Raw genomic sequence first — 15111 nt, 5'->3', positions numbered from 1 at the left:
GAGTTCTGAGGGAAAGCAGAACAGATTAAAAACTTCCCTTGGAAGACAATTATTTGTTGCAAAAATTATGTATAGAGTGTCCCATTTTCCACCACCCCACTCCCCAGCTCTGTTTGTGATCTTGCAGTCATTCTGCAATTACCTTAGTCCTTCCTCAACCTGGCTCCAGGTATACAGTATATGCATATGGCAGACCAGAACGGGGTCTGAAAATAAAGGAGACTGGTAGAAATATTCCAGAACAAGATAAAGAGAAGAGAAAAGAGGTGAGTGTGTATGTACATATCTAAGATCAAGTCTGGTCCTAAGAAATATTCTTTAGCTCATGATGTACCATGGGAAAATCTTGAGGCTTCAACGAGCTGTTCTCATGGGATCATTCAATTTTTTCACCTCTGGCAAGTTTCCTATTAGAAGCATTCTATGCATTCATAAAGGACCCCGAAGCACTTTACCTGTATTATCATCATGCACAGAAGCCACTCAGTGTAATCTGTATACATCCTCTTGCTCTTCACTGCCTACAAGCATATGGGTGGGGCAGAAACAGAAAATACAGTTGTCTCCTTCAGGATAGCTGTTTTGCCCCAGAAACCAGAAAAACTCAGTTAAAAAAAAAAAAAAAGCTTTCAGTAATCCTTAATAATTAACTAGTTCATCTTCACTAAAGGAAAACTACTTATACCAGGAATCTTTACTTTGAGCTAAGAAAATTGATAAAGGTTACACCAATTTTTTTCTATCAAGATACTCTCTATCTCTGGAGTTCTAACTACACCAGAAGACAAGAGATATGACCAATGTCCCAATGCTTTCAATGCTGTATGGAGAGAAAGTTATTTTGTAGAATGAAGACTGAAGCCACCTTTTGTAAAGCCTATCATCGTTAGTCTGCCTCAAAAGTGCTTCAGATTAGAAAATTGGGGCACAAGGTGATTAGATGGTAGAAAGGAGATGAACACCAATGCTTGGTCTGCAATGTGACATAAAAGAAAGAGCACAGGGAGTGAAGTCAATTTGAATCCCAGCCCTAAATTATACTACAGTCAAGGCAAATGGCCCTACCTCTCTAAGCCTCCATGTCCTTATCAATAAAATGGGAATAATAAGCTACTCTACCAGGTTGTTACAAAAAATCATAAGTATGTAAGAGCAGAGGGGGGAAAAGAAGTTAGTGGGTAGAGAGTTTCAGTTTGGAATGACTGAAAAAGTTCTGGAGATGGATGGAGGTGGTGATGATGGCTGGACACAATACGAATACTTAATGCCACTGAACTACACATTTAAAAATGGTTAGCATTGGTGGTTCAATGGCAGAATTCTCGCCTGCCACGCGGGAGGCTGGGGTTCAATTCCCGGCCAATGCAAACAGCAGATCCCCCCCGCCCCCGGCCTGTCTCTCTGCCTACTTGTGATCTATCTATCTCTTTGTGTCAAATAAATAAATAAAATCTTTAAAAATAAAAATAAGGGGCGCCTGGGTGGCTCAGTGGGTTAAAGCCTCTGCCTTCGGCTCAGGTCATGATCCCAGTGTCCTGGGATCAAGCCCCGCATCAGGCTCTCTGCTCGGCGGGGAGCCTGCTTCCTCCTCTCTCTCTGCCTGCCTCTCTGCCTACTTGTGATCTCTGTCAAATAAATAAATAAAATCTTTTAAAAAAAATGGTTAAAGTGGTAAATTTCATTATGTATATTTTACCACAATTTTTAAAAAAGATATGTAAGGCTCCTAGCACAGTGTCTGGCTCTCAGTGAGTACTCAAGAAATGCTAGTCTTTTCCCAATATAAAGGACTTTAAATTAAAAAAAGGGGGGGTGGGAATACAAAAAGTCAAACAAATTTGTGCTCCTTTCCCTATCTGATTGTGAGAGGCTTTGACTCTCAGGCAGAGCCAGCTGGGACCAATACCCAGTAGTGCTACAGGAGGTCTCTGGGTAGGAGAAGGGAAGCTGTGTTATGTTCTGATCCCAGACCACCCCCACCCTGGTATGGAGTCTCCCAGAATATCAGTCTTATAGCTCCCAACATATTTCGAAGAAAGCCAGGAAGCTGAAACCATTTCCCAGACCACACTCCAGGTCATGAGGACAAAAGCATTCACAGTGGCCACTGGTTCCTGTAAGTAGGAGAGAGACAAGACACTAGTGCTGAACACCAACTGGATGGGTCTGGAGCCTGTTCCAGTCCCCATTAAGATGGTCAGTACCATGGATGCCTTTGACTGAGTTTAATGGACCCAGAAGACAGTAGTCTCAAAGGCCCGGTACAGGAGGATTAAAAATGCACTTGTCCGCAGTTCAGGGAAAACAATGATTATACGTTGTAAGTCATAGAGAAGGGAAAAAACAGATGACTTATCTCCAGGCATATTAAAACATGGCTTCTGAACAGGTAGGCTTTATTAGATCTCGATGTGATGTTCAGATAGATGATCACTAATATCCCTCAAACCTAGCTCAAGGAGAACGAAACATGATACCCAATCAATTCCAAAACAATACTTGCCTTAGGATCTGAGCTCTTGAACTTCAACCTTTCCACCAACTCTATCATAGCTGCCTTCAGTCCGCCTGAGTCTTTGCTCTGAAAGAAAGAAAAGACAGGGATCGTTAGCATTTTGATGCTCTCTCAAACACAAACAGCATTTCATGGGACAATGAAATGAAAAGCAATTTTTTCTTCTTATTAGCCAAAAGAACTAAATGACTGAGGAAAGCTGCACTGCCCCTCTTCCTCGCTCTACTGGACAAAGAGGGTCGGGGCATAAATTGCCCAGTGACCTGAGAGAACTACTTGAATGAAAATTAGATGCCATCTGCACAGGCTGACTCACTGCTTCATCTCAGGGTTCAACTGTTCACTGCTGACCGTTCACTGAGGGCCGAGGCTCTGAGAAGAGATTTCGATCTAGGATGTCCATTTTATGACCTAGTGATTTTTAACGTAAACTTCTACATACCAAATACAGAAGTATGCAGTATTAAACATTCTTATAGAAATAAAAACAAAGAAAATGAAAGATTTCATTGGAAATGGTATTACAGTGTAGTGTACTGGTTGAGTACAGGTTTTTGAGTCAGACATACAAGGTTTCAAATCTGGGATCTGTCATTTACTAGTGGATTAACCTTAGGTAAATTACAGACTTTCTCCAAACCTCCTGTCCCTTCTATAAAATGTGAATAATAAATAGGGTTATTTTGAGGCTTAACTGGAACAGTGTCAAGGTATTGCCCAGTATGTGGCACATAGGAAGTGCTCAACAAATGTCTCCTCTTATAATTATTGCATTACAATGATTTATTTTTTTTAAGATTTTATTTATTTATTTGAAACAGAACACGTGTGTGCGCAAGCAGGAGGAGCAACCGAGAGAGAGGGAGAAGTACACTCCTCACCAAGCAGGGAGCCTGATGCAGGGTCAATCCCAGGATCCTGGGATCATGACCTGAGCCGAAGAAGGCAGACCCTTAACTGACTGAGCCACCCAGGTACCCCTGTATTATAACAATTTAGAGTAGAACAGTCCAAGAGAAATGTAAGCCACAAATCCAAGCCACACAGGTAATTTTAAGTAGCCACAAAAATAAAGTGAAACTAATTCTAATAGATTTTACTTAACTCAGTATATCTAAAATATTATCTCTGCAACATGTGATTTCAACATGAGACATTAGATACATTTTTCATACTAAGTCTTTGAAATCCAGTGTGTATTTCACATATACACTATTCAGTTTAGACAAACCACATTTCAAGTCCTCCAAAGCTATATACAGCTAGTAACTACTGCACTGGTAAAGAGAGATTCAGAGAACACACTCTAGAGCCACACAGCCTGGATTCAAGTCTCAACTCTACCACTGGTCACGTGAACTTAGGCAAGTCACTTCGCCTCTCTCTGCTTCTATTTCTTTATCTGTAATACGAAGCTAATAACAGTACTTACTTCACAGTGTTATGGTAAGATTAAATGAACTAATACACGTTAAGGTGCTTAGAAAAGGACCTGGAACACGGTATATGCAACAGATTCCTGAGACATTTTTATTATTGTCTATCTGCCTCAAAATGTTTTAAACTCCTTAAGAGTAAGAACTACAGCTTCTATCTCTGTATCTGTGCCCAGCATCAAGAAGGTTTTGAAAAAGCCGGCTGAACAAATGAATGAACGAATACACAATCTTAAGACATGAATGACCTAATTAGGATACATATATGTAGACATTCCAAAATCATATAAATTAGTTTATTTTCTTATCTCTACTCCTGTGTAGGATCTGGTAGGATCATCACCTGCATCTTACCAATGATGATATGGAAGCACAAAGAAGTAAAATGACTGACATTTTTATGGGGGAAAGGATAATCAACAGGTACAATATAAACAAACACTACAAATATGTGTTACTCAAAATTGGTCTCAGAATCAATACGATTTTCCAAATTTGCAGAACCAATTCCAATTCCTCTAAAACAGGAAATTCTTACTAAGACCCTTTATGTAGATTAAAATAGACTAAAGGCTCAGTCTCGTTTTCCCTCTAACTCCCTTTCTCTCCCAAGTCTATCCAGCAAAAGCCTGGTGTAACATGACTAGATGGGTATCTGCTTTAGATATGCTCTCCAAACACAGCATAGCTGACATTCCCATTCTAGCTGGGGTTCTAAATTTTAATAGTTTGTAGTTTTAAAATAGTGGTTTACAACTCTCCAAATTTCATCACCAATTTAAATCTTTAATCTCTGTGATCTCATAGCAGACAGCTGGGAAAAAGAATCTGGAGGTCACATACCAGAGAGTGGGTGAGACCTGATGTACCTAAAAAAGGGTTAAGTTGCCAGACACAATCCTGCTTTTATGAGATGATCAGACAATAAAGCCTGTCTGGTGATATCACTTCTGTAACCTGCTTCTCATTGGCTGAACAAGCAGGTCACTTGTCTCTGGAAAGCTCTCTTCCCCCACATCCCAGCTGCCAGCGCCCATTTTAAGCTCTTCAGCAAGAGCCCTGATATATTATGACTTCCCCCCACCGGCTCTAGAGAACAGAAAGGAATGCACCAAAACTGTGCCTTAAAACATTCAGAAAAGAAACAGAACGACGAAGGCATCCCTCAGAAGCAGACAGCACGTTTGCAGGCAGATGTGCCTTGTGTGGAGAGATAAGGGAAACCTTAGCCTTCTTTTATAAAAATACAGTGTGTCAGCAGAATCCTCCCTCCTTTTCACCAAGCATCAGCAGCGCCTGCCCAGGGGAGAGACAGAAGGTGCACGGGTACTCTCCCTTCAGGAAATTTACCCATTCCAACCCATACCCCTGCTTTGAGAATTATTCTCAGAGACTAACTGGGGTCTCTGTTGAGTCAGCTATACTCAGTGTCTAAAATGGTTGGTGAAGAAAACATTCTCAGTGTTTTTTTGTTTTTGTTTTTGTTTTACTCGTCAAATAAGCAGATGGTCAGAAAAGGGAGGCTTCCCTGGGCAGACCTGCCTCCAACAGCTGCAGGGCTGGAGCAAAAGTATTAAGTGGAAGACCCTGGCCCCAGATTCACCTCCTTTCTTTCCCCCACACACGTTCTGCACCTCGAGAAGCCTTGTATACAGATGTCACGCTAGTACACCTCAGCTGTGGGTGTACTAAGTAGTCACCCTTGGCCACCCCTGGGACCTAGTAATGCACACATCAGGGGGAGAGGCTAATGGCTTGATCCATCTTTGGGAAGACAGACTCAGAAAAAGGCTCTGCAGGCCTCGAAAGCAGGTTCAAGACATTCTGTCTGGTAATTCTTGGGTCCTGGGTACTTGGGAGAGTCGTCCAGAAGGGGACAGGCACGGCCCTCTACAGGAAGGGCCCTCCAAAGCATGCAGCATAGGGCAGGGGCGCAGGGTTATCTAGGTCTAAGGTGGTCTCGGAGATTGAGTGTCCCCAGAGCAAAGGGTGGTTATCATGTTTTAGTGAATTATCTGTCTGAAAAGGCAGTCATCAGCCAAAAGGTAATAACCAGGGTCAGAAATTACACCCTCATACTTCCCTACTGTGGTGGAGCAGAACAATTGCCTCTGAAACCTGTGTTCTAATTGAGAGGTGGACCGTGACAGTAACAAAGGGCGGCTAATTCTAACCTTATAGACATTTGGTTCCATAAATGTTCGGGTTCTACTGTGTCAGCCCTTGCAGCCAGCACTATGGGTGTGAACTCCGAGTCTCCTGATATCGCTCTTCTCCACCTCCATCCCACCCAATACCTTCCAAGAACACAGGAGTTCAATGTAAACATATCTGTTTACACACCTCTTTCCTGCCCTGAAAGAGTGTAGAATAAAAAGAAACAAGTGCTCTGCTGTGACACCCACCTCTCAGATTCTGATTAACCTGTGAAGATGTAGCATGCTTCACAAAAGCCAACTCCTAGGGACGAGTTGTTACAAAGCCAAGAAAAGGACAAAACGCCTTACACTTTAAATGTTATTCTTTATTCTTCAAAGCACTTTTATATGCTCTTTCACTGGCATTTCAGGATAAACCTAAAAACTTAGGGTATTCACACTTCACAGCTGAGAAAATGGCTCATGGAAATCAAATGAGGAACCTACAAATCACAGGGCTCATACACACTGGCAATTCGCAATTACACAGTAACTAAGAGGTGGTGTGTTCTCACTACACTGGTCAACAACGGCTCTGTGGAAGTCAAATGATTCCCGGCCAAATCACAAAGCTAGTCAGTCAGGATCAAAACCAGGATCAGAACTATCCAAATGAAAAAGATTTACATACATACAACAGAAGGGGCTGGTGTCAACAACACATACGGAAATACAGAAAGGTATTCTTATAAATAAGAAAAAGTCAAATAAGCCCAAAAGAAATCCGAACATAACAGAAATGCAGAATGGCTAAGATACATATTAAAAGGTGTAAAAAGTGCTCAAACTTACTAGCAATTTAAGATATTTCTTAATCAGGGGCGCCTGGGTGGCTCAGTGGGTTAAGCCTCTGCCTTCAGCTCAGGTCATGATCTCAGGGTCCTGGAATCAAGCCCCACATTGGGCTCTCTGCTCAGCAGGGAGCCTGCTTCCCCCTCTCTGCCTGCCTCTCTGCCTACTTGTGATCTCTCTCTCTCTCTGTCAAATAAATAAATAAAATCTTTGAAAAAAAAAAAAAGAAATGATTGGAGGGACTGGTATTGCAGACAGTAGTAGGAAGGGTCTTGGACTTAGCTAAAGGTGGTCCTACTGTCTAAGATTTAGAACACATAAAGGTGGGAGTGAGCAAGGGAGGACAGACCTACAGCTTCTACAGTGCCTCTCTACGTGAGTCTGCTTAAATAAATACTGGAGCACTGTTCCCCTTACACTGCAAACATATGAACCAGCAGCTACAAGAGAGAGTTCTTTACCTGGTGTTTATGTACAGATTTCAGGGAGTTTAAAACCCCTAAAACTGTATACAAAATTTAGAATGTACATGCACTTTTCTTGGGAAAGAGACATTACTTTTCCTCTGAGTACCCAAACAGTTTAACTTTCCATTTTAAGACAACTGCATCCAGAGAAAAAAGACCCAGGCTCTACTCCTACTTCCGCCTCTATCTATGTGAGCCTGGAAAAGTCATTTTGTATCTTTGGATTTCTATTTCTCAATCTGTGAAGAAAGAAAATGGACCAAATCAGAATCTACAGATTTGTAGCCTGCAGCCTACAGCCTACAGAACATTTTTTTTTTTTCTGGACTTGTAGAGTCTTATCCCACACAGCATACTGGGAATTTTAAATAAGTTGCCAGCATTTAAAAATCAGGAGATATGACCTAACAGAAAAGATTTCTAGCTTCTTTTGAAAATCTGAAAGATGGGACTATACTGGGCTCCCGTTCCCAATAGCAGCAACTGGCAGAAGCCAAGCCGGCAGCTACCCACTTTACACCAGGCGCGCTCCCTCCAGTTTGCCACAGTTACCCCGGGTTTGCTTCCTGCATTTCCACTACCTTTCCACTCCCTGCAGGCATCTGAAGTTGCTATCCCTGGAAGTAGCACTCTGAAGGTTTTATACCTCCAAGGGTTCTTGTATTTGAACTCCAAAAACCTGGGATGTCTCTCTTCAAAGGGGTTGAGAACACCTCATAAACATATGTCCATCCATTTACTCCAAAAACAAAACAGTAGTACAGTTCATTTTAATGTAAACGTCCTTTGAAAATGCGTGAGGAACGGAAACAAAGGTGGAATATGGTAGGTGACAGGAAGTGTCTCTTGACTTGTCCTCTGACAAGAATTATCTCTGTAGGTTTATGGGAGTTAGTCTAGTCTAATGCCAATAACTAGCTGGGCACCAAAAGAACAGTAATTTGTCCGTAGAACTGTAAATGTTAATCACTTAAACATCCTAAACTGGCTCCTAAATATTGAATTGTGTATTATAAAAAATCAGAAGATGCTGCATTCAGAAAGAATACTGGCTGGCTGTTTTGTTTTTTTTTCCTATTCCACTGGCCTTGTGTTGGTAACATGCTTTAAAAAAAAAACAACCCAACTTTTTTACAAAAAAAGGTTTTTGGGGGGGAAACAGTGGAAAAGGCCCAAAAGATAGAATATACAAGTCCTCCTAAGGAATCAAATCAGAAAGCTAAGGCCTTGTCAAAAGAAAACGAAACTGAATTTCCTTTTTTTTTTTTTTTAAGATTTTTATTTATTTATTTGACAGAGATCACAACAGGCAGAGAGAGAGGAGGAAGCAGGCTCCCCGCCGAGCAGAGAGCCCGACGCGGGGCTTGATCCCAGGACACTGGGATCATGACCTGAGCCGAAGGCAGAGGCTTTAACCCACTGAGCCACCCAGGCACCCCAAAACTGAATTTCTTTATCACCATGTCATGTATAAAAATTCTTTACCAACATTTTTTTTTTTTTGGTACTTGATTTTCCAACTCCAAGTCCATTCCTACGTCAGGCAACTACCTTTATACAGTTGCTCAGATCTGAAATCATTTTTGGTTCTGAGAACCCCATCATCAAGTCTTTCTCAAGCTAATTCAAAAACACATGCCACCTCCAACTACTCTTCATCATTCATCACCGGTACTACTCCCCAGGCCAAGCAACAGCACTGTTCTCGTTCTTGCTACCCTACCATCCACCTCCACACAGACACCAGAGTGAAATTCTAAGAACGTAAGTCACACCCCTCCCTCCCTTGCTTAAATAGTCTGTGGCTACTCAGAATAAAATCCAAAGTCCTCATCATGACCTACTAGGTAATCTGACCTCAACTACTAATGCCTCATCTCCACCCTTACTAAGTTATCCTCCACCCATCCTTTTTATCTCCCAGCAGCTCACTTCATCTTGGATCCTCTTCACAGGTTATTCCTTCCATTTGGGTCACTATGCCCCCAGAGCTTCCCATCACTGGCTTTAACTCTACCCAAGTCACTATCTCAAACAACTCCTCCTCACAGCCTTAAATAGCTCCCCACTCCTTTCCCCCATCCAGTCATTCTCCTCCTCCTTCCCCTAGTTTGTTATTCCTAGTATTTATCTTATCATCATTTGAAATACTTTACTGTTGAACTTCCTTACGTCTGTTTTGCTCATACCATATAAGCTCTAAGAAAACAGGAATTTAGAATTACTCACTGGTAAATTCCCTACTGCTCCAAATACTGTACCTGATTGAATGACTGAATCAAAGAAAAAATCATCATGCTACTAACTTCGAACACTATATAAAAATATCTTAATAAATACTCTACCTCAAAGAACTGTGGTAAAAATTGGATGAGGTAACATGTACAGAACCTGGCACATACTAAGTTCTCAGTAAGTTTTAGTTAACATTGTTGTTGTTGTTATTAATTGAATAACAACATATTGGGGCACTACTAAGTACCAAGTACTGAGCTAGAGAAGGTTGAACAGAAAAAAATGACAAAACAGTCTGTTATTAATCAAAATACTTTGTAAAATATCTAGGAAGAAAATTTCAGGTAGAAAAGAAACAGTTTTAGAATATTCAGAAAGTATCTATTAAGTACTTTCATACGGAAGGTAAACATGAGAAGACTGTTAGTACAACTTTAAAGTTTAGATATAAGTGGGAATAATTTAAATGGGGGAGTAGAGTCAACATGGGGGGGAAAGAACACGTACTTGGGCATCAGACCTGGGATTAAACTCTAGTCCTCCTACTTACTAGCTAGGTGACCTACCAAAAAACTCAACCTCTTTGAGCATCAGTTTCCTCATCCAAAAAATGACAATCATAGTAACATAGTGTATTATGGGAGTTGTACTGAGATCGACGGAAACAATGAGTGAAAAGCACCTGAACTAAAACCACTCAATAACTATTATTACTATACTCTCATCGCTGTAAAGAGCCTCAAAATCCAACAGCAGACAGAGTTTCTAGACTGTCTTAGTTTTATAACCTCAGCTGAAGACCAGTATTTTCATACTTCACACACGTGAAGTCAGAGTCTACCACTCAACACAGGTTACACCCCACCAGCATTCATACTGACCCAAAGGACAGAGAGGAGAACAGAGGGGTGTCTATAATCTCTCTCCCCATGACTGCCTCCTGGAAAGAAAATGGAGGCTATTTCCTAACCAGAAAATAAAGAGCGTATCGCCCCTGCCTCCCCTCTGCTTCTATAAAAATTTCCCACAGTTCAGAATGTAAAACAGAATTTAAAGAGGACAACCGGCAAGACTTGTGAACCTAAAATTAGACCTACCAGCTGTGTTTTGGTTAGCTAGTGCATAAGGCACCAGCAGGACACTGAAACATACAGGAGCCTCTTCTCAAAGACAACTTTTTCACCAGCCTATCTCCCCACCAGAATAAAGCAGGCAGAAGGAGCAGAAGGAGAGGGGGCTGAACACTTTCCACCCAAAGAAACTTGGTGTCCAGAACTTCTACTGCCGCCAGACTAACTGGTTTGGAACTGAACTCGGAATAGAACCTTAGATGGCTTTATAATGGTACTAAGAATGAGCCACAACAGCTGAGGGCTTACTATCTTCCAGGCACTATGCTAACTAAGCTCCTTACACGTATGATCTTTGTTCCTCACTATAACCCGACAAGGAGAAACAACTATTATGCCAATGTTACAGGTGAGGAAACCAAGACTCAGAGGGGCTGAGTGAATTAGCCAACACGACACAGCTAGTAAGTACTCAAGTTCATAGACCGCAAAGCCGACTGATGCAAGACTGCTTGGTCCTTTATATTCATTGTCCCATTGTTCCTTAGCAACAGACACCAGCTTTCAGCTGGACGTAGTGTAGCCTAGAGAAAAGACTGTTTCCTAGCCTCCCTTTCAACTAAATGAGGCCACAGGACTGACTCTAGCCAGTGAAACATAAGCGGCAACATGTGCAACTTTTGGGGGGTTTCCTTAAAACAGAAGGGCGTGCCCTTCTTCACTTTCCTATGCCTGCTATCCTGGAACTTGGACGTGCTGGCTCAACTCCGGCAGTCAACTTGGTCCATGACAAGCGCTACACCTTAAGGGTAGCAGAGTGGAGCTAGAAAGAGCCTACCTTCCTAAGAACGTCACAGTTTCTCCACACCAGCCTTAAACTGCTTATATACAGACTCCATTTACAGAGAGAAATGAATATCTTGTTTGAGTTGCTATTATTTTGGATTTTTCCAAATTATTTCCTTGTATTAGATGCAGGTGAACTAATGTAAACATTGAAACACTAAATGATTCTGCAATACTATCTCTTTCAGTTCATCAACACGCTGGGACTAGATGACATATTTCATTTCATATATTCACCAAATATTCCATGTACATCTACTACTCAACAGGCACTGTGCTAGGTACTGGGAACATAAAGATAACTTAAAGTAGTGACCCCAGAAGAGTTTATAACCCATGTCAGACATGGAAAGAAGTAACATCGATAGAGTATACTGTAACTAATGCTACAGTGAAAGTGTATAGGCTGTTGCTATGGGAACACAGGAGGGCTATCTAACAGTCTAGTTTGTATTTACCTAGTAAAATCCTACCCATCTGGTCCACCTTGAATATCATTCCTGCCATAAATTTTTCCTGATTCCATGTTTTCCTGATTCCGTGTTTTCACCCGAAATTAATTTCTCTTTTCTTTGAGCCCCGCATAGCTTGATGTTTGTACTGCTCCTCTATTTACACACAAATAAGCACTTGAAAAGACTATCTTTCCTATTAGACTATAAGCTTCCTGATGTCAAAAGCTTTTCTTTATTCTCCATATTCATCACACAGCTCACGACAAATGCTCAAAAATTATTCAGATAAGTAGGATTAACTTAAACTACCAGTCTTTAATGTTAACCATATGCTATAGCTTGTAACATTAAAATGAATATTTTCTCTAATACTCTACTGAAGTTAAAAGCAGATTACACTGCTACCTGATCAAAAACTAGCTAAACACATCCGAAGTGAGTTTAATATATAATTAATGTTCAACAAGAATATGGTTATCTGGCCTATGGTATGGATTAAGGCTTTAGCATATTTGAAGGATTTTTTAATTCTTCATTCATTTTGTGACATCTGTAAAGGACATCAATATTAATATTTTTTCTTTGATGCCATGTTGGCTTGATCCCTATGACAGTGATACACACACAACCAAAACCAAAAATAAAGCACACATACAAAGGATTTAAGTCCTCCAGGGCCAGAGTTCTGTGTTTCCTATCGCATTCTCCTCTCTACCCCACGTATCAGGACCAAAGCTTTTGTTCCACCCATTCCTTGTATATCTTCTGTCCTCTCTTCAGAGAGTCTATGAGCACCTGTGCTCCTACCTGCCACACAAGAGTAGACTGTGGCTCTGGATATTAAAAGAACCAACTGGGACAGGAATATGAAACTGAGCTGGTCATCTCAGACTGAACTGTAAGTTCAAGCAGAAGACACACTGAACACTGACACAGATTCACCTCTGGCTTCCCAATCTTGGGTCAGATGCAAGGGAGGAGAAAAGGTACACCAATGAATAGACAGGGCAACTTCTGTATTGTGGGCTGTAGCCAAGAAAAGCTGGTGCCACAGGCACACGGTCCTTTATTCGCAGAGGGGTTTAAGAACAGTAAGACTACTCATCAGCAACCTTACCCTGAAAAGCAATAATCTAGTAATCTATAATCCCCATTAACCCATTCTGTTTTGATCAAGAGGTCAGGAAGAGAAAAAGAAGGCACTGGATTCTTGGGGGAGAGAGAAGGAAAAGCTTGGACCTTTTCTCAGGAATCAGCTGTTAAGACTCCTGGCTAAGCTCTGCCACTTTCCAACTATGACCCTGGGAAAGTTATGTGATCTCCCTATGCCTCAGTTTCCTTCCTCCTTAAAATAGAGATAATAATAAAATGTACCTTGGGGCACCTTGATGCACAGTTGGTTAAGTGTCTGACTCTTGGTTTCAGCTCAAGTCATGATGGCAAAACTAAGCCCTGCATTGCCTCTGTACTCAGTGAGGAATCTGCTTGACATTCTCTCTCCCTCTCCCTCTTGCCCCTCCAGCTCATGCTCACACGCGTGCTTTCTCTCTCTCACATAAATAAATCTTTAAATAAAAATAAATAATGGACCTCTAGGATTGTTATGAGGATCAAATTAATAATATGATAAAGAGCTTAGAACAGTGCCTAACCATAAGTAATATATAATAAGTGCAAGCTATTAATCTGTTATGGCTCCCAGACACCAACCCTGATAGTGATCTTGATAGTATGCACCCTTAACTCTGTGGTCTTCCTCCCCCAAACCACTAACTCTAGTCTAATCATGAGATGAACACAAGACGAATCTCAATAAAAGGACCTTCTACAAAATACCTGATAAATCCCGGAGATTTTGATTTAACTGGCAGGGATGGGGCCAGTCACAGGTATTTTCTGAAGAATTACCCTTCACAGATTATTCAGAAATGTGATACCAAGGTGAGAAACACACCGTTTACTTTGCTGACCTCACCTCCTACTCCTCTTTCACTCCCCAACAAATGACCTATTTGTTGCCCCTCTAATACCGAGAGTTCACCTCCACCTTAGAACCTTTGCACTCACGGGGTGCCTGGGTGGCTCAGTGGGTTAAGCCTCTGCCTTTGGCTCAGGTCATGATCTCAGGGTCCTGGGATCAAGCCCTGCATCGGGCTCTCTGCTCAGTGGGGAGCCTGCTTCCCCACCCTCCCCACATGCCTCTCTGCCCACTTGTGATTTCTGTCTGTCAAATAAATAAATAAAATTAAAAAAAAAAAACCAACTTCGCATTCACTATTCTTTCTGCCTTAACCACTCTTCTCCCAGAATTTTTTTTTTTAAAGATTTTATTTATTTATTTATTTGACAGAGAGTGACGGGGGAGAGAGTGCACATGAGCAGGGGCAGAGGGAGAGGGAGAAGCAGGCTCCCCATGAGCAAGGAGCCCAATGAGGGACTCGATCCCAGGACCCTGAGATCATGGCCTGAGCCAAAGGCAGCCGCTCAACGGACTGAGCCACCCAGGTGTCCTTCCCACAATTTTTCTTAAGTTTTAGATTATAAGGTATAACTTTAATAATGAAGATCATACAAAGCGTCTACACTTGAACAGGGCACAATGAGACAGCTTTTCTCCTGTGTTTAATCTTGCAGAAGCCCTCCAGGCCCTCCCCACAAGCTCATACTCCCTCCACAGGGTACTCCCTCCACAACAGTACTACTGTCACCTGTGCTAACAGAACATTACAATTCCTAGAATTGTGTTATTCTTCTCACTTCAAGAGCCAACTATCCTTTCATGAAAAGTTGCAGGAACCAAAGCAATCGTCTCTGCTACGAATCACTGAACTTTGCACAAGCAGTACTCAACTGGCAACACAAAAGAAGGGTTTTCCTAGATCTTTGCTAGATCTCATGAACTCAGGTCTCTACCCAAAATCATATGCTCAGAGATGCTTTCCATAACTACCTCATCAAAATGGTCTGCTATGCCACTGCCCTGCCACTCACTCCCTCACGACTATGACTTGCTGATTTCACAGGACACACTACCATCCCAAATTACCTCTCTTTCTCCCCAGCTGGAGGGTGAACTCCGTGAAAGTTAAGGCCCTCT

At 41.7% G+C, this 15111-nt stretch overlaps 1 protein-coding gene and 1 non-coding gene across 4 annotated transcripts in view; one reads left to right on the top strand and one right to left on the bottom strand.

Annotated features, from left to right (window-relative positions):
- The window catches only part of TRIM44 (tripartite motif containing 44), a 105703-nt gene that overhangs the window by 80934 nt on the left and 9658 nt on the right, over positions 1-15111 (bottom strand). For 2 of the 3 annotated variants that reach the window (XM_032841041.1, XM_032841040.1), the window contains exons 2-3: positions 2504-2581; positions 456-521 (exon numbers count right to left, since the gene is read on the bottom strand). In XM_032841041.1, coding sequence (XP_032696932.1) covers positions 456-521; positions 2504-2581 — 144 coding nt within the window. The remainder of the gene's footprint in view (positions 1-455; positions 522-2503; positions 2582-15111) is intronic. The other variant, XM_032841044.1, reaches the window with a different exon arrangement.
- TRNAG-GCC lies at positions 1297-1367 on the top strand. Its single transcript has one exon. It is a non-coding gene; the product is annotated as a tRNA-Gly (tRNA).

The sequence above is a fragment of the Lontra canadensis genome, unplaced genomic scaffold, assembly GCF_010015895.1.
Source record: "Lontra canadensis isolate GAN:19392208 unplaced genomic scaffold, GSC_riverotter_1.0 scaffold118, whole genome shotgun sequence".
NCBI classification, from domain to species: Eukaryota; Metazoa; Chordata; class Mammalia; order Carnivora; family Mustelidae; genus Lontra; species Lontra canadensis.
This window is presented reverse-complemented; position numbering and strand designations above follow the sequence as displayed.